This window comes from Pseudoliparis swirei, chromosome 17 (genome assembly GCF_029220125.1).
Source record: "Pseudoliparis swirei isolate HS2019 ecotype Mariana Trench chromosome 17, NWPU_hadal_v1, whole genome shotgun sequence".
NCBI lineage: Eukaryota > Metazoa > Chordata > Actinopteri > Perciformes > Liparidae > Pseudoliparis > Pseudoliparis swirei.
The window spans coordinates 9,522,313-9,544,412 of record NC_079404.1 but is presented as its reverse complement, the minus strand read 5'-3'; the positions used below and the strand labels follow the sequence as shown (position 1 = coordinate 9,544,412).

Below are 22,100 nucleotides of genomic sequence, written 5' to 3'. Positions count from 1 at the left end.
AGCTGGGATCCCAAGGACAACAGAATTGTCCAGATAACCAAAAAGATGGCTGACACACTATGTTACATGAGTCAGTACCTGAAGAAGAAAGGCCCGATACTGGTACTGACCACCAGAGGGCATTTACTGCCTTGATCTTGATATTTGCAGGGCACTCTCATCCACAATAATTCCTTTTCTTCTCAGAATAAAGAGGCATTCGTCACTGCAGCCAAAGATGTGATCTCAAACTGCCAGTCAGTTACTCAGTTCATCAGAGTTATCGCCGACCACTGCCTGGACAAACACTGTGCAGGTGAACTCTCCCTCATCGTTGAGCAGATTCTCACCATCACGAACCAGCTCAGCATCATCTCCAGGTAAGGAGAAGAAACACTGGACTACGATAGAAGATAATCATGAAGAAAGTGAATGAGTTTCTTTTCTTCTTCTCTACTTAGTGTCAATGCTGTAACACCTGGGTGCAAATCCTCTGATGAGATCCTGGTGAAGAACGCTCAAAACCTACTGCAGACGGTGCTGCGTGGGGTCCACGCTGCAGAGACAGCCTGCATCACAGTAAATCCAAATGAAATCTGTGATGACATCATCTCTTTTCCTCTGTACTGTAGATATACAGTACAGCTCAAACTCGTCTAGGAACCGTCTCCTCGGACATTCAACGTCTCTCTTGTTCCAGGGTTTGAAGCAGCCTGAGCCAAACACAGATGGTGAGGAGCGTGGTTGCTGCTGCTGAGCGAGTTTTGCAGTCTCTCTCTGAGCTCGGCTCCGCCTCAGACGTCAAGTCTCTCCTCCGATCTTTCCGGGTGTTTTCTGAGGCTTTAATTTTCCTCAACAATCTGACGGTTGAGAGAGCAAATGCCTTACAGGACCCCAGACAAGAGAAACAGCTTCTTGATTCCTTGGACACCCTGAGGAGGTGCATCTCCATGCTGCACACGGCCATGTGCACAACCATCAAACACCCGACGAGCGCGCAGGCTCGGCAGGCCAAGAGGTACATTCTGGACAAGGTACAAGACACAGTGAGGGGCATTATTATAAGTCTGAAAAGCCGACGCCACCGTGGGTCACCGGGTCCTTGTGGATATTTCACAGGGAGGAGGAACAGTCTGTTGCAGCTGCTCACCACTTCCTCCTCAATCCGAGGCAGTGGCTTGGACAGCGCGGTGAGAGATCTTGTGTTTCACTGCATGGTTGTGGCAAACTCTTCTCGCAGAGAGTTTCAACATAAAGCGTGGGTCATTATCGTCACCTCCTGCCTTTGGTTTCAGTGGTTTGAAAGGGTTGTAATAGCAGAGATTCAGAGCCTTCAGGTACACCTGCACTTTGTTGGTGCAGCCGTCATCTTGATCGGAACTTTTTTTTTTTTTTTTTGTGTCTGATTCTTTACCGTCTTGGACACATTTTGTAGCGCAGCACTGACAGCAGTTGAGGAGGAACTTTCAAAGTGTAACAGGGACAGATCCTGGTTTGCAGGTTCGAAGATGGATCTGGCTATTCAGCCACAAGTGGAGATTTCTATCACACGCAGTGATAGAATAATCAAAGTGGCAGAATTCCTCTCAGCTTTTTTACTGTTGATGCAAAGTTTGGAAGGCCGGTATGCCTCACCAAATTAGAACAAGCCATTCTCATCACAGAATTTGGATAAGATTCAATACAGACTGTTGAAAGATTCACAGCTGGGGTGTGCAAAATGGGAAGAGGAAGAGACGAGTCAGCTTCAGGATGCTCTCAGTGATGTCATGGATGCAGGGAGTTCACCAGTATTGCTATATTGATGAGTTGGTCAATGATCATCGTGGATGTGACTCAAGCGTGCATAAAAAGAGCAAAGCTACCTTAACTGTTCAGTAGGAACATGCTGCAGACCTTACTTGTCACATGAAGCTGGTTGGTTCACTGCTGTGAGGGGGCACTTGGACAGAAGTGATGACCCATCCACAGGAATGGGCTGCTGGGTCCTGCTGAACAGGCAGGTCCAGTCATCTCGAACCAAAGTGAGTGATGTCAACCAGACATGCTCGGTTCCAGTCTAAATGTGGAGGTGTATTACGCACTTTTTCAGATCGCGGCCTCATGGCTATTCAGCATTTTAAAGTGTTAAGAAATGGACTTGACGGCCACCTTAGCATCCACATCTCTTGAGCCCGCCATGCAGAAGAGGCACGTCAGCCGGAAATCTCACAGCCATGTGTGCCAGTCAAAGACGCCTGTGACCCAGAACCCGGGATCATATGATAAGAGCTTTGTCCTGTTTTAGCGAGGTTATGGAGAGGGATTCCTGTCAACATTGTGAGGAGGAACACTCACACCCAGGAACGCATAAGAAGATGAACTGGCCTCATAACACGACTTTGATGATTTACGGATCGCAGCTGTCGCCGTTGAGCCCAACATGATCCACAAACCTCTTGAATTTGACCTTTTACCCCTTTTTGTATGAAGTTGTGACCGTGACTAAAGGGAAAGACGGCGACAGCACTCAACCGGGCTGCAGCTTTAGGTGTTTTTGGCGGCTGTCAAACTGCTTACGCTCAAGCTGCAAAGGAAGCCGCGGCCGTTGTATGGACGCAGAAAGTTGATTGTCAGAAGCGTTGGAACGTTTTCGAGCAGAGCTGGTGTCCTGACTCCGCTGCTCGTCCAGAGACAGCTCAGGAAATCATGGCGATAGGCTCCATCGATGAGTTAACGGAGAGCCTCACAAACACAGCATAAAGCCTTTCTGACCTTCTCACCAACAATTCGAAAGGTTTTACTGCTAGTAGCTGGAAGCTGGTATCATGCCGTTTACACATCGAGCTGCAGGAATCTGCCGACAACGACGGCAGCTTTTGTTGTTAACTCCATGAAGTGATGACTCTATGTGCTGAAGTAGTACGGCTCTTTGACATCGTCAGATTTAACCTTACAAAGCGATTTGGTCAAGAAACGTTCAGCGTTTTACACAACAAGCTGAACAAAGCCCAAAACCCTACCACAAAGCATCTGATAGAGTGTTCCGCCTCCTTGGAAGGACAGCTGGATCAACTCGAGGGACTCTGCCATCCTCTGGGAAAACTTGTCTATTCAGGTTTTGTTGAATTCTCTTGATAAGATTTTAGGGAACATCGACTGCGATGAACCAGTTGAGCCCTCAGAAACAGCTCTCAGTGTTGGCAGAGAGCTCAGTCCGAATCCAAAAGAGGCAGCGGGGATAACCAGCCTCAATTGTAGAAGTGCTTACAAAATCAAAGCAGAAGTTAGCTTGGGATAACAGGATGAACTAAAAAGCCCTGACTGAAGCCTATCTCAAAGCTGCAGAAGAGACTTGACATAATTCCCAGTGTCAAGTAACTGGCAAAATCGGATTTCATCCAGAGACACGTTTTGATTAAAATCAGAGTGCTTTCTTCTCATTTAAGCAAGGCAAACAATGATTATGACGCAGCACTTCAAAAATATTGTCCGCATTGCTCATTTAGCGCTGAACACTTTCCGCAGGACAACAGTAAAGGACGTATGTGGAGCAAACATTTGACAAAGGCGTGCTCAAGCGCTGTTTCTGAAAATGTCCAAACTGGTGACCAAAAGAGTGGAGGAGTGCTTGCATTTCATCCGCGACCCACATATACTCAAGTTCCAACCTGAGGTCAGATCAACGACCGCCTGTCTTTTCAGATCTCAGACATCATCAGCAGGGCGAGGCTCATGGTCGAGACTCACTATATCTGTGACGCACTCAGTCTGGACGTGCAGATACAGTGCTGGTCCGCCAAAGCTCACTATGTGGCGGGAGGGGAGCTCAGGAAGCAGGATGGGAGGTTCACCGAAGGAGGCCAAAAGAGCACATCAGGAGCAATATCTACGAAAAGGGTGAGGACACATATCAAAGAAGATGTTGGCTGGGTAGTCCCGACTCTAAAGTCAAAGAAGTGGAACTTTCCTTTGACGCGACAAAGGGATCATGGCAGAGAGGCAACACATTACAAGGCAGATATGCTGCAGAAGGCCAAAGATTAACTTAGCAATGGTGGGGCCAAAAATGTGGACTTGGAAATACTAAAAATGTAGGTCTCTATAATTAACACAGTTTGAGTGATTCCTTTATGTCCCAATAATCCATGTCCGCATTTCTTTTTAAAGAACGGTGTCAGATCTATGTGCATACAAAGAGGATCCTTCGCTGGAGGCTTTCACATCCCCTCTTTCTCAAGCAAAGAAAGTGACAGCTGGGATCCCAAGGACAACAGAATTGTCCAGATAACTAAAAAGATGGCTGACACACTATGTTACATGAGTCAGTACCTGAAGAAGAAAGGCCCGATACTGGTACTGACCACCAGAAGTAAGCATTTACTGCCTTGATCTTGATATTTGCAGGGCACTCTCATCCACAATAATTCCCTTCTTCTCAGAATAAAGAGGCATTCGTCACTGCAGCCAAAGATGTGATCTCAAACTGCCAGATCAGTTACTCAGTTCTGTCCGCAGAGTTATCGCCACCACTGCCTGGACACAAACACTGTGCAGGTGAACTCTCCCTCATCATTGAGCAGATTCTCACCATCATCGAATCCAGCTTCAGCATCATCTCCAGGTAAGGAGAAGAAACACTGGACTACGATAGAAGATAATCATTGAGAGAAAGTGAATGAGTTTCTTTTCTTCTTCTCTACTTAGATGTCAATGCTGTAACACCTGGGTGCAAATCCTCCTGATGAGATCCTGGTGAAGAACGCTCAAAACCCTACTGCAGACGCAAAGTTCTGCGTGGGGTCCACGCTGCAGAGACAGCTCTGCATCACACAGTAAATCCAAATGAAATCTGTGATGACATCATCTCTTTTCCTCTCTGTACTGTAGATATACAGTACACAGCTCAAACTTCGCTCTAGGAACCGTCTCCTCGGACATTCAAACGTCTCTCTTGTTCCGAGGGTTTGGAAGCAGCTCGAGCTTAAACTCAGATGGTGCAGAAGCTGGCAGCCGTGTGCCCAGTGGAGGAGGAAACTGGGAGATCCATCGAGGCCCAGCACAATTCTCCAACCCCGAGACGGATGAGCTGGGTTTGAGGAAGACCTCAACCCACCCAGTAGCCCCCAGTCTTGCCTCCAGTTGGTTTCAAGTGACCACCTCCAAAAGCACAAGTAGTATTTGTATCTTTCAAGGAATAAGAAGAATAACAAAGCAGATGTTGTTTTCTATTTGAAATAATAATGAAACCCACTTAATCCTCGTCAAGGACACTTCAGCAATGAAGTATCAAATATGTTATTGATCTTCATATTTTCATACTAGGCGATGTTCACGAGATTGTCTCATGTTCACTAAAATGACACAGTACAGCTTGATGTAGCATTCTGAAGATAAAATGTAAGTTTGATATCTTTATTTCAGTTATTCATAACAAAATCACTAAAATGTGACAAGCATAAAGTTATTAAATGTCATATAGTATCATCACAACCATAACCACCAAACTGACAAAAGAACATCCATTAAAACACTCAAAAAGCGGGCTGTACTTGATACAAAATAGGTATATACAAAGTGAAATACTTGAAAATGTTTTTGTTTAAAGAATTTTTTTTAGTTTCAGTCCATACGCCGGCTCATCTTAAGAGACAAACTGTCAAACAATACAAAACTACCGCCGAGCATCACGCCACCGGGCCCAGAACGGTATTGACCTTTTGGAGGACACATAACCTTACACGTGGCTCGACAGAGTCAACTCCAACACACTTCCAACGTGAAAAATAATCCTATTATCTCACAATATTGTGTATTTCTTTGTATGATAAACTTCTACATTTCTTATTCTGATGAAGACATTGAAAAGCTGGGTTATTCACTATTTAAAAAACTTGTCAGCAGTGAGAATTTTGAGGAATGACAATGACAAATTCAATGATGTAACCAATATTAACTTACGAACTGTTGCGCATTACTGCTTTAGGTTAACCACAGTAACTTTAAGGCATGTTAGTCCCTTACCATTAAAAAGGTCTGACAATGTACATAACTTTGAGTCGAATGGCCTTGAATGTTGCACAATTACACATTTCTTCTCTCAGAGCAGGGAGCCGTCTCATATTATACACATGTATTCTGGCCGGTCACGTCAGAGGTGGACACATATACCAAACTTACATTACCTTGTCAAGTGAATGAACCAAATATTCAAGAAAACATCAAACATGTTACTGTGAGAAAGAAAAACAAACACTCGTCATCAAAGTAGGCATAAACAGAAAGATTACATCCTATAAAAGTGTATTGAAATAAGGAAATACAAAAGAATCTCAAGGGAATTCTTACAATTATTATTGGATTGAGTATTTTGCATCTTCTGGGTGTGACGTGACCGGACCATCTGTTCTCCAGTGGGATGAACCCATGGGGGTCACTCCTTTGTGAAAACTATACAGGTTAACAATTTCTTTTTTTTGATCGTTTACAAACATACATGAAAATGACACAATGGTAAAAAGACCTGAACATAAACACAACAATATAATGTTAGGTTAAAAGCAACTTATGCACTGCGTCTGTGGACCATTCATCTCCATGGTGACAGATGTGTGGCAGACAAGAAAATCTGTGAATCTATACAGGATCATTTATATACAGAAATAAATAAGTTACTATAAAGCTAAATAAAGATCAAAATACAAATCTTCTGTGACTTTATATACGTCCACACTCGGTTGGTTCACTGACAGAAAGGGGAAGCAGTGGGATCAAAAGTCTTGAACACATCTTTAAGTGTCCTGTCGTCTGCCTCGTCCTGTGGCTCTTCCTGTTTTGGTTCTCCCTCCTCGGCCTCCTCCTTCTTCTTTTGCTCCTCCTTTTCCTCTGGTTTATTTCCTTCCGCCTCCTCCTCTTGTGCTCCTATGGAGCCCTGTCCTCCTGGTTTGGCCTGCCTCGGGTCAGTGTACTGTGGTCGGATTAGCCCGGCCAGTGCCTGGATGGGGAGGTTATGCACTGCAGGGGGTTTGACGGGTGAGGCAGGAGGCACTGTGGGAGAACTGGAAGGTGGAGGCTGATCCGAGGCCACGTCTGTGCTTTTGGCCTCATCATGAGAGCCCCTCCGTTGGGTTGGTGAGAGTGGCGGAGTGTTGTCCTTCTTCGCCGGGAGCTTCAGCATCAACATCTTTCTGGGGGGCTCCGCTGGCTCCTTCTGACCCTGCTCGGTCTGATGACGAGGGTCGTACAGACTGATGCCCCCGAGGATGGTGGTGGGACTCTCTCGTCCTCCACCAGACGATGCCAGCCGAGGGGCATACGGTGGCAGCCTCTCCGGCTCTGGCTTCACTTGGACAGCATGAGGAGCGGCGGTCGCACCGGCCTTCTGTAACCTGCGGTCCCTGACTCCTCCCACAGAGAAGGGCACTTTCTGACCCAGCAGCTTGGAGTCCAGACTCCCTGTGCGCTTGAGTCTGGGGTCCAGAGTCTTGTGCTGTCGCGGATCTACAGGTCTTTTAGTGGAGGATCGGGACTCGAGAGATCCAGAGGGCATGCGACTCCGACGTTCCTTCAAACGTGCGGCTACCAGCCTGGGGTCAATCGATGGAGGGCTGGAGACGGGGGGGTGGTCAGGCAGGCTTGTTCGGTTCTTCAGAGCATCGGCAACGAGAGGTGGAAGGGGCAGATTGATGGAGTGCTCCTGTTTGGGCACTAGGGAAGGGAGGAGGTCCTCAGGGCCCCACACCACTGCCTGTGCAAAGGCTGGCCGCTGGAGCAGGATGTCCACCCGGATGTGGCTGAACTGTTTTAACTGGCAGCGAGGGTCTCGCAGCCCCACATCAGCGCTCGCGTCTAAAGGGATGAGAACAGCTTTGTCCCTGAGTTCCCGCTCTCCTTCATCATCCTCATCTCCTTTCGGAGGCTTCCGAGGAGGAGCACGGCTCGGCTGGCGATAGGAACTGTGCTCCATCGGTCTCACCTTCCTGGGGTCTCTGGAGAACCGTGGGTCTGCAACACCATCGGATTCCTTTTTCATATCAGGGGGTCGCTGTCGAGGGTCCGTCTTCACACGCGGGTCGCTGGGCGGGGCCCTCTCCTTCACAAGCCGAGGGTCACCCAGTGCTGGAACTGGGGCAGTCTGGGGGGGCTTGGACTGAGAATGCTGCATCGCACTCTGCTTCTTAAGAGATTTAAGGATGGAGGAAACACAACTCCCATCCTCATCATCACTCGAGTACCAGTTTGTAGTTTCGTCTGCAAAAAGATTTGAATTATAAAGTATCTTTTGTCCCGTCTGAGCATTGTTGTAAGTTCTACAGACGTGATTGGATCATTTTCCTTGGTAAGAATCTTTTTACTTACAGTCAGTGCTTCATTTCTGAGGGAGTCTGTTTTTTTCTGTCTTAATGAGTTCAGCGAAGCTGCTGGAACTTACCTCGGTTTGCATGGTTATCCTCCTGGCCCTCTGCTCTCTGTGGCTCATTTCCCTGTGGATGAGACTCCTGCTGCTGCTGCTGCTGCGTCAGGTGTAATAAAATGGCCTTCTGTACAGCTGGGGAGTAAGGACTGTAACTGTGACTCCGCACCATCTGCTGCTGGAGGTTCTGCATGAAGGCCAGACCAGGGTCGTACTACTGAAAAATAAAACCTGCAAAGAAAAACAACGTTATTTACAGTTAAGCTTAAAGATAATGAACCTTTTGGATAACAATATCTTTATTACATTGGAGGTCCCCTTGCGGACCCATATGGCCTGGTTTGGAAGAAGTTGCGAAGAACTCTACTGGGTTTTGACCAACCATGGAAAAGGGAAGTAGACTCTGCAGCATCTGTAGATCTGGTAAGGGGGAAACTGAGGCATGTGCATATTATTCGGAGGGTTGGCTGCAGTCCCGACTAAAGTCAAAGAAGTGGAACTTTCCTTTGACATGACAAAGGGATCATGGCAGAGAGGCAACACACACAGCAGATATGCTGCAGAAGCAAAGATTAACTTAGCAATTGGGGCAAAATGTGGACTTGGAAATACTAAAAATGTAGGTCTCTCATAATTAACACAGTTTGAGTGATTCCTTTATGTCCCAATAATCCATGTCCGTACATTTCTTTAAAGAACGGTGTCAGATCTGGCGCATACAAAGAGGATCCTTCGCTGACCTTCACATCCCTCTTTCTCAAGCAAGAAAGTGACAGCTGGGATCCCAAGGACAACAGAATTGTCCAGATAACCAAAAAGATGGCTGACACACTATGTTACATGAGTCAGTACCTGAAGAAGAAAGGCCCGATACTGGTACTGACCACCAGAGGGCATTTTACTGCCTTGATCTTGATATTTGCAGGGCACTCTCATCCACAATAATTCCCTTTTCTTCTCAGAATAAAGAGGCATTCGTCACTGCAGCCAAAGATGTGATCTCAAACTGCCAGTCAGTTACTCAGTTCATCAGAGTTATCGCCGACCACTGCCTGGACAAACACTGTGCAGGTGAACTCTCCCTCATCGTTGAGCAGATTCTCACCATCACGAACCAGCTCAGCATCATCTCCAGGTAAGGAGAAGAAACACTGGACTACGATAGAAGATAATCATGAAGAAAGTGAATGAGTTTCTTTTCTTCTTCTCTACTTAGTGTCAATGCTGTAACACCTGGGTGCAAATCCTCTGATGAGATCCTGGTGAAGAACGCTCAAAACCTACTGCAGACGGTGCTGCGTGGGGTCCACGCTGCAGAGACAGCCTGCATCACAGTAAATCCAAATGAAATCTGTGATGACATCATCTCTTTTCCTCTGTACTGTAGATATACAGTACAGCTCAAACTCGTCTAGGAACCGTCTCCTCGGACATTCAACGTCTCTCTTATTCCAGGGTTTGAAGCAGCCTGAGCCAAACTCAGATGGTGCAGAAGCTACAGCCGTGTGCTTCCAGTGGAGGAGGAAACTGGAGATCCATCGAGCCCAGCACACCTCCAACCCCGAGACGGATGAGCTGGGTTTGAGGAAGACCTCAACCCACCCAGTAGCCCCCAGTCTTGCCCCTCCAGTTGGTTTCAAGTGACCACCTCCAAAGCACAAGTAGTATTTGTATCTCAAGGAATAAGAAGAATAACAAAGAGATGTTGTTTTCTATTTGAAATAATAATGTGAAACCCACTTAATCCTCAAGGACACTTCAGCAATGAAGTATCAAATATGTTATTGATCTTCATATTTCATATGCTAGACGTGTTACGGATTGTCTCATGTTCACTAAAATGACACAGTGCAACTTGATGTGTGATTCTGAAATAAAATGTAAGTTTGATATCTTTATTTCAGTTATTCATAACAAAATCACTAAAATGTGACAAGCATGTGTTATTAAATGTCATATAGTATCATCACAACCATAACCACCAAACTGACAAAAGAACATCCATTAAAACACTCAAAAACGGGCTGTACTTGATACAAAATAGGTATATACAAAGTGAAATATGAAAATGTTTTGTTTAAAGAATTTTTTTTAGTTTCAGTCCAACGCGGCTCATCTTAAGAGACAAAACTGTCAAACAATACAAACCGCCGAGCATCACGCCACCGGGAGCCCAGAACATTGACCTTTTGGAGGACACATAACCCCACGGGCTCGACAAGTCAACTCCAACACACTTCAACGTGAAAAATAATCCTATTATCTCACAATATTGTGTTTCTTTGTATGATAAACTTCTACATTTCTTATTCTGATGAAGACATTGAAAAGCTGTTTATTCACTATTTAAAAGCTTGTCAGCAGTGAGAATTTTGAGGAATGACAATGACAAATTCAATGATGTAACCAATATTAACTTACTTAACTGTCATTACTGCTTTAGGTTAACCACAGTAACTTTAAGCATTTAGTCCCTTACCATTAAAAAAGGTCTGACAATGTACACAACACGAGTCGAATGGCCAGAATGTTGCACAATTACACATTTCTTCTCAGAGCAGGGAGCCGTCTCATATTATATGTATCTGACCCGGTCACGTCAGAGGTGGACACATAACAAACTTACATTACCTTGTCAAGTGAATAAAAATGCAAATATTCAAGAAAACATCTGTTGCCATTGTGAGAAGAAAACAAACACTCGTCATCAAAGTAGGCATAAACAGAAAGATTACATCCTATAAAAGTGTATTGAAATAAGGAAATACAAAAGAATCTCCTGCTGCTGCTGCGTCAGGTGTAATAAAATGGCCTTCTGTACAGCTGGGGGTAAGGACTGTAACTGTGACTCCGCACCCATCTGCTGCTGGAGGTTCTGCATGAAGGCCAGACCAGGGTCGACTACATTGAAAATAAAACAAAGAAAAACAACGTTTATTTACAGTTAAGCTTAAAAGATAATGAACCTTTTGGATAACAATATCTTTATTACATTGAGCTCCTTGCGGACCCATGGCCTGGTTTCGGAAGAAGTTGCCGAAGAACTCTACTGGGTTTTGACCAGGGAAAAGGAAGAGACTCTGCAGCATCTGTAGATCTGGTAAGGGGGGGAACGGAGGCATGTGCATATTATTCGGAGGGTTTCCATGGAAGGGTGGGGGTGGACCCAGGGGGATTGGTGGCTGCATTGGAAATCTGTGTGGTGGGTGCAGCCCTGGGGGGCTCTGTGGCATGGATGGTCCAGTGGAGTGACCCATGGGAACAGGAGATTCAGGGGGAGGAACAGGAAGAGCAGAGGGGCCTGAAGGCGCTGTACTTCCACTCTGCGTTTCTTCTGAGCCTCCGCTAAACTGATCGGTGCCTTCACCCGGATTCTGGGAGAAGTTGTTTCCACTGAAAAATAAGGTGCACAATTAGGTTGAGTAGAAGCAGAGTTTGATTGATTCCAGTTTGATTACAGATGGTGTCAGTTACCCCAGACCAATTTTTTGTGCCAAGTCCACAGTTGGTTGAACTGTGATTTCAAACAGGGAGGGGATCTTCTTCCCCGCTTGGCTGTCTGTAGGACTGCTCTGACCGGGAGTGGGCAGCAACCCCACCCCGGGTGGAGGCTTCGGAAGTGGGGAGATACCCTGCTTTCTCAGATCCTCCAGTTCCAACTCGTCCTCACGGGCGTTCTCCTCCTCAGTGTTAATTATCTGATAATTGAGTCAGAAAGCAGAAATAAGACAACTGCTGACCCGTACAGCCGAGTATCACTGGGCATAGAAGGTTAAAAGAAAAATGTGTTTTGTTTCACCTTATCAAGTAACTCCTTGGTCACATCGTTCAAAGCCTCGTGGGAGAATTTGCAGTTGTCCCCTTGATAACATTTGGCTCCAGTATGAAAGAACTTGCACGGGTATTCATGTACAATAACAGGTTAAGGAATAGGACGAATTAAAAAAGGTATCATGAGCTTTTACTTAATTAGGAAATGCGATTACACACATGGAATTACAAAACCTGTGCATAGTGAAGGATATTGTGCATATAAATGCAATTCTCTCCTTTACTGCAGTATCCTTGGAGGTAAAACTTGCAAAGTTCCTTTTTCTTGTCTGGTATGACGAGCTCATGTTCAAACTTGCACTGTTCCCCCTGTATGGAGGAAAATATATTGAAACTTTCAGGTAGGAAAGTGTTTATTTTTAACAATATTTCAGCGTACATTGAGCAAGTAAAACAACATTAGCGCTACTATACCTTGATACATCTACCCTCCAGGAAATACTTGCAGATGTATCGACCGTTGTGTTCAACTGTGTGCTGATTGATAAACTCCTTGCTCATGATTGGCCGTTTCTTCTGAAATCCAGAGGGATTCTTTCCTTCCTGTGACACAAAATAAAACAAGATATGGTCTTGGTTTTGTCTTTTTCTAAACGTATGTATTAATGTACGGCAAAAACTGGGAGGTAGAAAAGTTACAAAGCTGAACAGTCAAAAGCTGAAACACTGCAAAAATAAAAGAATGCCGAGTTTTGTCTTAACTGTTTTCTAAAAACTGCATATTACATTGAGATGTAGACAATAAATACCGCACTTCAGCTTGATGCTTTACATGTTATGTTAATTAGCTGTGGCTTGAATTCTACTTAAATAATAACACAAATACATGTGGCTGGGAAACTCACTGGCATCATGTCTTCCATGCCCTGGTCTCCTCCTCGACCTCGTCCACGTCCTCCCCACGGTTTGCCCTTCGGCTTCTTGTTCTTGTAGAGCATCCCACGTCCTCTTCCCGGGCCGCTCCCTCTGCCTCTTCCTCTCTGCCCAACTGAAAAATAAGAAAAAGTCATAAACATAAAAAGGAAAAATAGTTCCAATCCTTTCCATCCTCCAAACTGCTTCTCCTATTTAGGGGCGCGGGAGCCGATCCCAGTTGACATCGGGCGAAGGCCGGGTTCACCTTGGACAGGTCGCCAGTCCTTCTCAGGGCACAGAGAGAGACATGAGAGTGTGCATTTTCTACCTGTGAGGCGAGACTACTGACTACTTGGATCCTGCTAAGTATCTTGTTTAAACTAGTTGTATCTGCTAAAGTTACTGTTGTATTTGTTGTTTAAAGCTGCTAGATTGTTAGTCTGTCCTGTTTTAAGGAGTTGTTTTGGTAGAGAGGTGTGTCCTGTGTTCCGACACCTGAATCTTCACTGATTGGACGAGCGATCGTCACCTGGTTTCTATTGAGTGTCATTTGAATACCAAAAGCCAAGGGGCGGTGTCAACGCGGCTGGAGGTAATTGGCACTAACTTGGGCTCAAGCTGGAGGACAAAGACATAGAGTCTTCCGGAGTCAAGACTCGGAGGACGAAGACATAGGAGTCTTCCGTTGGAGTCAAGACTCGAGGACAAAGACATAGGAGTCTTCCGTTGGAGTCAAGACTCGAGGACAAAGACATAGGAGTCTTCCGTTGGAGTCTTCGGGTGGCTGAGTATTCCCCTTTTTTTTAAATATGTGTGTCTTTTCCATACCTGCTCTGTAGTTACTATAGGACTCGCTCATTCATGTACCGGAACCCTCCTCTGTTATCCTTCCTACCCGCTCTACTCACACCCAGCACCTGGTCACAGGAGGCCTCTGAACTGTCAGTCAGCCAACCGCAAGGCCGACTTCATCTCTGGCTTTGCTGTGAGCAGTCGCTGACTTCCTGGCTCTCACTGAGACCTGGATCACAGCAGACAACACGTCTACCCCGGCTGCTCTCCTCTGCCTTCTCCTTAGCCACACACCCAGACCCTCTGGTCGGGTGGAGGTACAGGTTTACTCATCTCACCCACATGGTGTTTCTGTCCCTACCCGCTTCCACTCTTTATCCCACTGACTTTTGAGTTTCATGCGGTGACCGTTACTCATCCGGTTCAACTTCACATTGTTGTTCTCACCGTCCCCTGGTTCTTTGGGAGATTTCTTGACGAGCTAGACGTCCTCCTATCGAACTTCGGAACACGGCCCCCGCTCATCCTTCTGGGTGACTTTAACATCCAGACAGAGAAGTCATGTGATCTCTTACTCTTACTGTCTTCCTTTAACCTCTCACTCAGTCCCTCCCCTCCTACTCACAAAGCCGGCAACCACCTTGACTACATTTTCACAAGAAACTGCTCTACCTCTAACCTCACTGTGACTCCTCTCCATGTCTCTGACCACTTCTTCATCTCTTACTCTCTCGCCTCTGGTACTGACAACCCACCCATATCTACAGACTCTGCACCTGTACGCCGCAACATTCGCACCCTCTGCCCCTCCTCTCTGGCCTCCTCTGTCCTATCTGCTCTCCCTCAACTGACTGCTTCTCACCATGCATCCTAACTCTGCCGCAGACACTCTCCTCTCTTCCCTGTCTTCATCTCTTGATTCTCTTTGTCCTTTTAAGACACGACGGTTCGGAAATCCTCTCCGGCTCCGTGGTTGTCGGACTCGGTGGGCGCCGAGGGAGCCACCCTGCCAGCGGCGGAAAGAAAATGGCGCAAATCGAATCAAGCGGAAGACTTGCTCTTCTATCAATCTCTCCTCCTCCTTCTCTTCCTCTATCTCTGCAGCCAAAAGCTCGTTCTACCTGACCAAAATTCAGTCTTCCTTCTAACCCCAAAAACTCTTCTCTATCTTTTCCAACCTCCTTGATCCCCCTGTCCCCTCCTCCTTCCACCCTTTTGCCGAGCCACTTTGTCGACTACTTTACAAACAAGATAGACGACATACGCCCTCCTTTACAAATCCATCTTCTATCACCTCACCAACACTAACTTCTTCATCCCCTCTCTTTTCCCCTTTCACCCCTTGTCTCCCAATCAAGTTCTTAGCTTGGTGACCTCCGCCCGACCGACCACCTGCGCCTTGACCCCGCCCGTCTCCCATTCTCCAGGCTATTGCTCCTGACCTTCTGACCTTCCTCACCCATCTTATTAACAGCTCCCCCTCAACTGGCTGTTTCCCTTACTCTCTGAAGGAGGCGAGAGTCAACCCTCTCCTGAAGAAACCCACGCCGACCCGCCCGAAGTCAGCAACTACAGACCGGTTTTCTTCTTCCTTTTCTCCAAAACTCTGGAGCGAGCTATCTTGAGCCAAGTGTCCTCCTATCTCCACAGTAACAACCTTCTTGACCTCACCAGTCTGGATTCAAGGCCGCCACTGACAGAGACGGCCCTAATTATAAAGTATCTTTTGTCCCGTCTGAGCATTGTTGTAAGTTCTACAGACGTGATTGGATCATTTTCCTTGGTAAGAATCTTTTTACTTACAGTCAGTGCTTCATTTCTGAGGGAGTCTGTTTTTTTCTGTCTTAATGAGTTCAGCGAAGCTGCTGGAACTTACCTCGGTTTGCATGGTTATCCTCCTGGCCCTCTGCTCTCTGTGGCTCATTTCCCTGTGGATGAGACTCCTGCTGCTGCTGCGTCAGGTGTAATAAAATGGCCTTCTGTACAGCTGGGGGTAAGGACTGTAACTGTGACTCCGCACCCATCTGCTGCTGGAGGTTCTGCATGAAGGCCAGACCAGGGTCGACTACATTGAAAATAAAACAAAGAAAAACAACGTTTATTTACAGTTAAGCTTAAAAGATAATGAACCTTTTGGATAACAATATCTTTATTACATTGAGCTCCTTGCGGACCCATGGCCTGGTTTCGGAAGAAGTTGCCGAAGAACTCTACTGGGTTTTGACCCAACGGCGGAAAAGGGAAGAGACTCTGCAGCATCTGTAGATCTGGTAAGGGGGGGAACGGAGGCATGTGCATATTATTCGGAGGGTTTCCATGGAAGGGTGGGGGTGGACCCAGGGGGATTGGTGGCTGCATTGGAAATCTGTGTGGTGGGTGCAGCCCTGGGGGGCTCTGTGGCATGGATGGTCCAGTGGAGTGACCCATGGGAACAGGAGATTCAGGGGGAGGAACAGGAAGAGCAGAGGGGCCTGAAGGCGCTGTACTTCCACTCTGCGTTTCTTCTGAGCCTCCGCTAAACTGATCGGTGCCTTCACCCGGATTCTGGGAGAAGTTGTTTCCACTGAAAAATAAGGTGCACAATTAGGTTGAGTAGAAGCAGAGTTTGATTGATTCCAGTTTGATTACAGATGGTGTCAGTTACCCCAGACCAATTTTTTGTGCCAAGTCCACAGTTGGTTGAACTGTGATTTCAAACAGGGAGGGGATCTTCTTCCCCGCTTGGCTGTCTGTAGGACTGCTCTGACCGGGAGTGGGCAGCAACCCCACCCCGGGTGGAGGCTTCGGAAGTGGGGAGATACCCTGCTTTCTCAGATCCTCCAGTTCCAACTCGTCCTCACGGGCGTTCTCCTCCTCAGTGTTAATTATCTGATAATTGAGTCAGAAAGCAGAAATAAGACAACTGCTGACCCGTACAGCCGAGTATCACTGGGCATAGAAGGTTAAAAGAAAAATGTGTTTTGTTTCACCTTATCAAGTAACTCCTTGGTCACATCGTTCAAAGCCTCGTGGGAGAATTTGCAGTTGTCCCCTTGATAACATTTGGCTCCAGTATGAAAGAACTTGCACGGGTATTCATGTACAATAACAGGTTAAGGAATAGGACTAATTAAAAAAGGTATCATGAGCTTTTACTTAATTAGGAAATGCGATTACACACATGGAATTACAAAACCTGTGCATAGTGAAGGATATTGTGCATATAAATGCAATTCTCTCCTTTACTGCAGTATCCTTGGAGGTAAAACTTGCAAAGTTCCTTTTTCTTGTCTGGTATGACGAGCTCATGTTCAAACTTGCACTGTTCCCCCTGTATGGAGGAAAATATATTTAAACTTTCAGGTAGGAAAATGTTTATTTTTAACAATATTTCAGTGTACATTGAGCAAGTAAAACAACATTAGCGCTACTATACCTTGATACATCTACCCTCCAGGAAATACTTGCAGATGTATCGACCGTTGTGTTCAACTGTGTGCTGATTGATAAACTCCTTGCTCATGATTGGCCGTTTCTTCTGAAATCCAGACGGATTCTTTCCTTCCTGTGACACAAAATAAAACAAGATATGGTCTTGGTTTTGTCTTTTTCTAAACGTAGGCCTATGTATTAATGTACGGCAAAAACTGGGAGGTAGAAAAGTTACAAAGCTGAACAGTAAAAAGCTGAAACACTGCAAAAATAAAAGAATGCCGAGTTTTGTCTTAACTGTTTTCTAAAAACTGCATATTACATTGAGATGTAGACAATAAATACCGCACTTCAGCTTGATGCTTTACATGTTATGTTAATTAGCTGTGGCTTGAATTCTACTTAAATAATAACACAAATACATGTGGCTGGGAAACTCACTGGCATCATGTCTTCCATGCCCTGGTCTCCTCCTCGACCTCGTCCACGTCCTCCCCACGGTTTGCCCTTCGGCTTCTTGTTCTTGTAGAGCATCCCACGTCCTCTTCCCGGGCCGCTCCCTCTGCCTCTTCCTCTCTGCCCAACTGAAAAATAAGAAAAAGTCATAAACATAAAAAGGAAAAATAGTTCCAATCCTTTCCATCCTCCAAACTGCTTCTCCTATTTAGGGGCGCGGGAGCCGATCCCAGTTGACATCGGGCGAAGGCCGGGTTCACCTTGGACAGGTCGCCAGTCCTTCTCAGGGCACAGAGAGAGACAAACATTCACGCTCACATCCACACCGACGGGCAATTTTAGAGTCTCCAATTAACCTGAGCTGCATGTCTTCGGACTGAACCCAGAGGGAACCCACGCTGACACGGGGAGAACATGCAAACTCCACACAGAAGGATCGAGTCCTTCTTGCTGTGAGGCGACAGTGCTAGACACTACACCACCATGCAGCCCTGCGAAATTAGTTAAATAGGTAAATATAGGTAAATTACTATACGAATGATCGGATATGAAAGTTCTTGATTTTGAAAAGCGTCCATACACTGCTGTTGTTTCATCCCCCTCATGCTTCCTCTCTTCATCTGGTCTTTGGCATAGCGTCCTCTTCCACGACTCTGGGAAACGGACTCTTTTGACTGTGGGTACTCGGACATGTCATCTTCGTAATCCTCCTCCTCTTCATTATAGTCGTACTTGTCATCACTGTAGTCGCTGTATTTGTCAAAATCACTGCTCTTGTGCTGCGGGGATTTCTGTAAGTTGCCATGGCCGCCCTTTGAATCCCGTCCATGCTGGCGAGTCAAAGAGAGACATGTCACACAATAAGGCCTTCATGAAATGTAAGCGTCAGCATGCCAAGCGGTGGCAAACTCACCTGAGAGGACTGGCCATCAGATCCCTGGCTCTTGCGGTTTTTGGTTCTTTCTGGTCGGTCGTAGTCAGAGTCATAACTGTCCGAGCTGGAGCTGCTGGAGGAGGAGTGGTGCTGAGGAGAGGATCAAAGGGGAAACACAACATTAAAGTGAATTATTAGGAGTAGTTCAAACTCATGCCTTCATTGGGGTATGATATCTTACTTTCTGTCTGTCGCGCCTCCTCCTTTTGGACCTCTTCTTCTCTCGAGGCTTTTTGTATCTTTTCCTAGAGTGCCTGTGAGTCTTCTCTTCTTTCTCTTTTCCTTTCTCCTTTTCCTTCTCTGTGTCTTTCCCCGCTGCAGCCTCTTTGTTTTCTTCTTCAATTCCAATCCCTTCATCATCTATTTCTCCATCTTCCAGTTCGCCATCCTCTCTAAAAAGAGGATAACAGTCAATGCCGTGAGTACAAAGTGTAAGACTTAATTAACATATTTGTCAGCCTGAGGCATAATTCAAATATTGGTCACATCTGATGAACAAATAACCCCAGATCCCCTGCTGTCATGATTTAATGAGAAATAAAATATGAAATTACACTTAACTGCCATCATGTATTTTCCCTTCATTTGGAGTAAAGTACTAAATACGATGCCAGACAGTTTCCACAATGTCGTAAGCCTTTCCTGCACTAAAACATGCCATAAATAATTGAAGGCTTTGTTTTGATTTCCTGTGAATTAGTGTTTGGTTATTTCATGGAAGACTAATTAAATTCAACCTTTGGTTGAATAACATCCATGAAAACCTCTGATTTCTCAAAGAAAGGTTATTTAGGATAATTATTTAATGACAGTCTGGAGTCAGAGATGAGTTCAGTATAATGTAGGCCAACATATAACCTTTAGGACAAAGGTCCATAATAATTACTGCAGAGTAAAAGTAGCTTTTTGATGGGACAAACACGATCTGGCTGAAAGGCCTGAGCACTCACAAAGCGCATCCAATGCTGGACAGTGAAATTCATGTTTAAAGTCCCAAACGTCCATTACTGTTATGAGAATGGTGGGCGTTCTTTCGATGACTTTGCTTCAGCACCCATGAGCCCCGAGTGTCTGCAGACGAGTCGTAACTAAACTTGAGTGAGCTGGTGACCAGGCAAGGACTTCACATCCACGCCGTTTGGCGTCATGTCTCTGACGGGACTGGTTAGGGTATATTTAGATGCTTAACTTATAACACTCCACTTAGGCAGTTAAAAGCAAACATTTCTAACACCTGGTTCACATTTAAAATCATGTACTCGTACTAGTTGATATACATCAATCATTCCACTGCTAATATTATTTTTGTAAACATGTAATGTCGGCTGCCTTATATATATATATATATATATATATATATATATATATATATATAGGCAGATTGGAGCATGAAACAAAAACACCTTGCAATGGGAAAGAAAGTTGTACAACGACCCAGGTCACCAGCTACCTCTTCCTACGACACCAGTGCAGGTCAGGCTTCAACCCTTCATAAAGCCACCCAATACCAAAATATACTTGGTCGACCAGAAGATTAATTATATAATGTTAAATTTAACTTCAATATATCTGGGGAAAACTAGCATAAAAGTACTCTTCCCTATTGTCACATTTGACCAAAATCATGTAACTAAAGACTAATAAATGTTATAAAATATGTATACTAGCATCACTGGTAGAATAAGGACGGTGTACAAATATCTCAGCAGAAGTATTCAACTTGTCTGTGCAATAAAACCACAATTCTCCTTATTGAGCACACTTATAATTAAATTCCCTATTATAATACTTTTGACTCCTCACACCCATGTTAGTAGGATATCCATGCGAGTGAGGCACGGTAAGTGTACAACAGGGGCGGGCTGCCCTCAACAGCGGAGAGCACAGTCCACCAGCTGGTCCGATAACCCAGCAAGCACCGACAGACCAATCCCATGGACACCGGCCCGAGTCCAGCAGGAGCCTCATATCTCAACCCCGCGTGAACCCGGTCTCACGCAGCAGTACCGCCAGGTGCCCGGTAGGGGGCAGTAAGAAGATGGGCGTGGCTGGGTCATTTACATCATCTTCATTTGCATAGTCTCCTGCGGTTGGCAACAATGAAGCCATGAATTCGTCCCAGAACCACAACAATGCAAACGATGAGGTCTGCTACCTTGCGTGGACATGATCGTGAATGACGGGAAGTCTAGGCTGTTTGGACAGCGATATTTAATCGCACCAACAAAAAAAGGCATGCAAAGATTTTTTTGAGAGAGAGGAGGGGGTGGGGGTGGACCCTAGACCCTGCAATTCATGGTTAAATAGAGAAAACAGTAACACAAGCACGTCGACCCACCAACAGCACTCAAAACGCACAGATGAGCGTATCAAGAATGGCATAAGAATGTTACTCGACCTTTCATCCCCTGCAAGCTCAGAGTCTGTCATGTTTTTGTCAAGAACAGGGGCTGGGGGACTGGAAACAAGGCTCACAGAAGCCATTGGAAAGCGGATCTGCCTCCCTTCTCCCCGGTACAAGAGTGAATTAACTCAGTCACTCAAGGAGACGTTGTGTTGTGAGAGATGCTGGAAGATTTCAGACTGGAAAAAAAACTCACGGTGTTACATGTCTCGACAGAGACAGTAAACGGACACTGTCCTCTTTCATGTCAATGACGTTTTAACTCTGTGAGCACAGCTTGATACCCCGCTTTGCTAATGTCCCGTCGGTTGACAGCTGCCATGGTGAAATAGAGGAGGCGGAGGGAGAAACAGACAGAAATGTAACCATGTTCGTTGATTTCAGCATCTTCATAGGATTTCTCAACAGGGATATCATCTCAAAATGGCTTCTGAGGTCTGCAGCACATTCCTGGCTCGTGTATTCCTCCACGTATATATATATAGTCCCCGCGGATCAATCTAACATGGCTGTTACAAATCCGCGTCAGCTATTGGCCAGACGTTGCAGCGGTGACGAAGACTGCGATTCTCATTGGTTAAAAAGAAATGTCTGTTATTTTCAACAGCAACAATAAAGCGTATACGACGCATAGTTGTGTCCTTTGTCAACGTTTTAATTTGTGAACGTGTGTATTATATAGTTACAACAACCCGAGAGTATGATATTTTGAATTAATGCAAAGCAGCTTAAGTCAATTCCCGTCCTCGCGTTATTAGGGGCTACGTATTGTGATCGTTGGGTGGGCTCTACTTCACGCGCACGTGCAGTCCTGTCATTGACCACCAGGTGTAGCTCCGACTCAACACACAATTGTCTAGTAGTCTAATAGACCACATACAGACAAAAAAACATGATACACGTCCAGTAGTGAGTAAAATGTGTATCAATGGACCCACAATGCCTCAAAATGATGTTGTTCTTCATAGTCTACAAAACAATGTGGCCTTAATTGTGAACGAGTGTTCATTCGTTCGGCTCACCTGGTCGCATGGATAGCTGGTCAG

General features: G+C 45.6%; 3 protein-coding genes across 3 annotated transcripts; 1 reads left to right on the top strand and 2 right to left on the bottom strand.

The window, feature by feature from the left end:
* Window positions 1–6,290: 6,290 nt before the first annotated feature.
* On the bottom strand, window positions 6,291–21,494 carry LOC130206944 (zinc finger CCCH domain-containing protein 6-like). Its single transcript, XM_056435236.1, has 13 exons — window positions 21,049–21,494; window positions 18,832–19,042; window positions 18,630–18,740; window positions 18,297–18,546; window positions 17,702–17,844; window positions 17,265–17,393; window positions 17,045–17,159; window positions 16,819–16,928; window positions 16,494–16,717; window positions 16,006–16,412; window positions 15,826–15,914; window positions 8,390–8,495; window positions 6,291–8,208 (listed from the first exon to the last, which is right to left on the bottom strand). Exons 1-13 carry the CDS (start codon window positions 21,132–21,134, stop codon window positions 6,701–6,703), a joined length of 3,489 nt encoding a protein of 1,162 aa, XP_056291211.1. The 5' UTR covers window positions 21,135–21,494; the 3' UTR covers window positions 6,291–6,700.
* LOC130206943 (vinculin) lies at window positions 8,874–10,261 on the top strand. Its single transcript, XM_056435234.1, has 4 exons — window positions 8,874–9,247; window positions 9,334–9,506; window positions 9,588–9,705; window positions 9,827–10,261. The coding sequence occupies exons 1-4, from the start codon at window positions 9,191–9,193 to the stop codon at window positions 10,013–10,015; spliced, it is 537 nt and encodes a 178-aa protein (XP_056291209.1). The 5' UTR covers window positions 8,874–9,190; the 3' UTR covers window positions 10,016–10,261.
* On the bottom strand, window positions 11,672–13,661 carry LOC130206939 (zinc finger CCCH domain-containing protein 6-like). The gene is made up of 5 exons (XM_056435230.1): window positions 13,048–13,661; window positions 12,617–12,745; window positions 12,397–12,511; window positions 12,171–12,280; window positions 11,672–12,069 (listed from the first exon to the last, which is right to left on the bottom strand). The coding sequence occupies exons 1-5, from the start codon at window positions 13,216–13,218 to the stop codon at window positions 11,842–11,844; spliced, it is 753 nt and encodes a 250-aa protein (XP_056291205.1). The 5' UTR covers window positions 13,219–13,661; the 3' UTR covers window positions 11,672–11,841.
* Window positions 21,495–22,100: the final 606 nt, after the last annotated feature.

What these genes read in the sequence shown, in the direction of transcription:
- LOC130206943 (XM_056435234.1), top strand. Translation starts at nt 9,191, where the DNA reads ATGGCTGACACACTATGTTACATGAGTCAGTACCTGAAGAAGAAAGGC. An exon ending in AGAAGAAAGGCCCGATACTG is followed by an intron (nt 9,248 to 9,333) that starts GTACTGACCACC and finishes TTTTCTTCTCAG; the next exon opens with AATAAAGAGGCATTCGTCAC. An exon ending in CAGCTCAGCATCATCTCCAG is followed by an intron (nt 9,507 to 9,587) that starts GTAAGGAGAAGA and finishes TTCTCTACTTAG; the next exon opens with TGTCAATGCTGTAACACCTG.
- LOC130206939 (XM_056435230.1), bottom strand. Translation starts at nt 13,218, where the DNA reads ATGTTTATGACTTTTTCTTATTTTTCAGTTGGGCAGAGAGGAAGAGGC. An exon ending in TGGAGGGTAGATGTATCAAG is followed by an intron (nt 12,512 to 12,616) that starts GTATAGTAGCGC and finishes TCCTCCATACAG; the next exon opens with GGGGAACAGTGCAAGTTTGA. An exon ending in GAATTGCATTTATATGCACA is followed by an intron (nt 12,281 to 12,396) that starts ATATCCTTCACT and finishes CTGTTATTGTAC; the next exon opens with ATGAATACCCGTGCAAGTTC.
- LOC130206944 (XM_056435236.1), bottom strand. Translation starts at nt 21,134, where the DNA reads ATGGCTTCTGTGAGCCTTGTTTCCAGTCCCCCAGCCCCTGTTCTTGAC. An exon ending in TGGAGGGTAGATGTATCAAG is followed by an intron (nt 17,160 to 17,264) that starts GTATAGTAGCGC and finishes TCCTCCATACAG; the next exon opens with GGGGAACAGTGCAAGTTTGA. An exon ending in GCACAAAAAATTGGTCTGGG is followed by an intron (nt 16,413 to 16,493) that starts GTAACTGACACC and finishes CTTATTTTTCAG; the next exon opens with TGGAAACAACTTCTCCCAGA.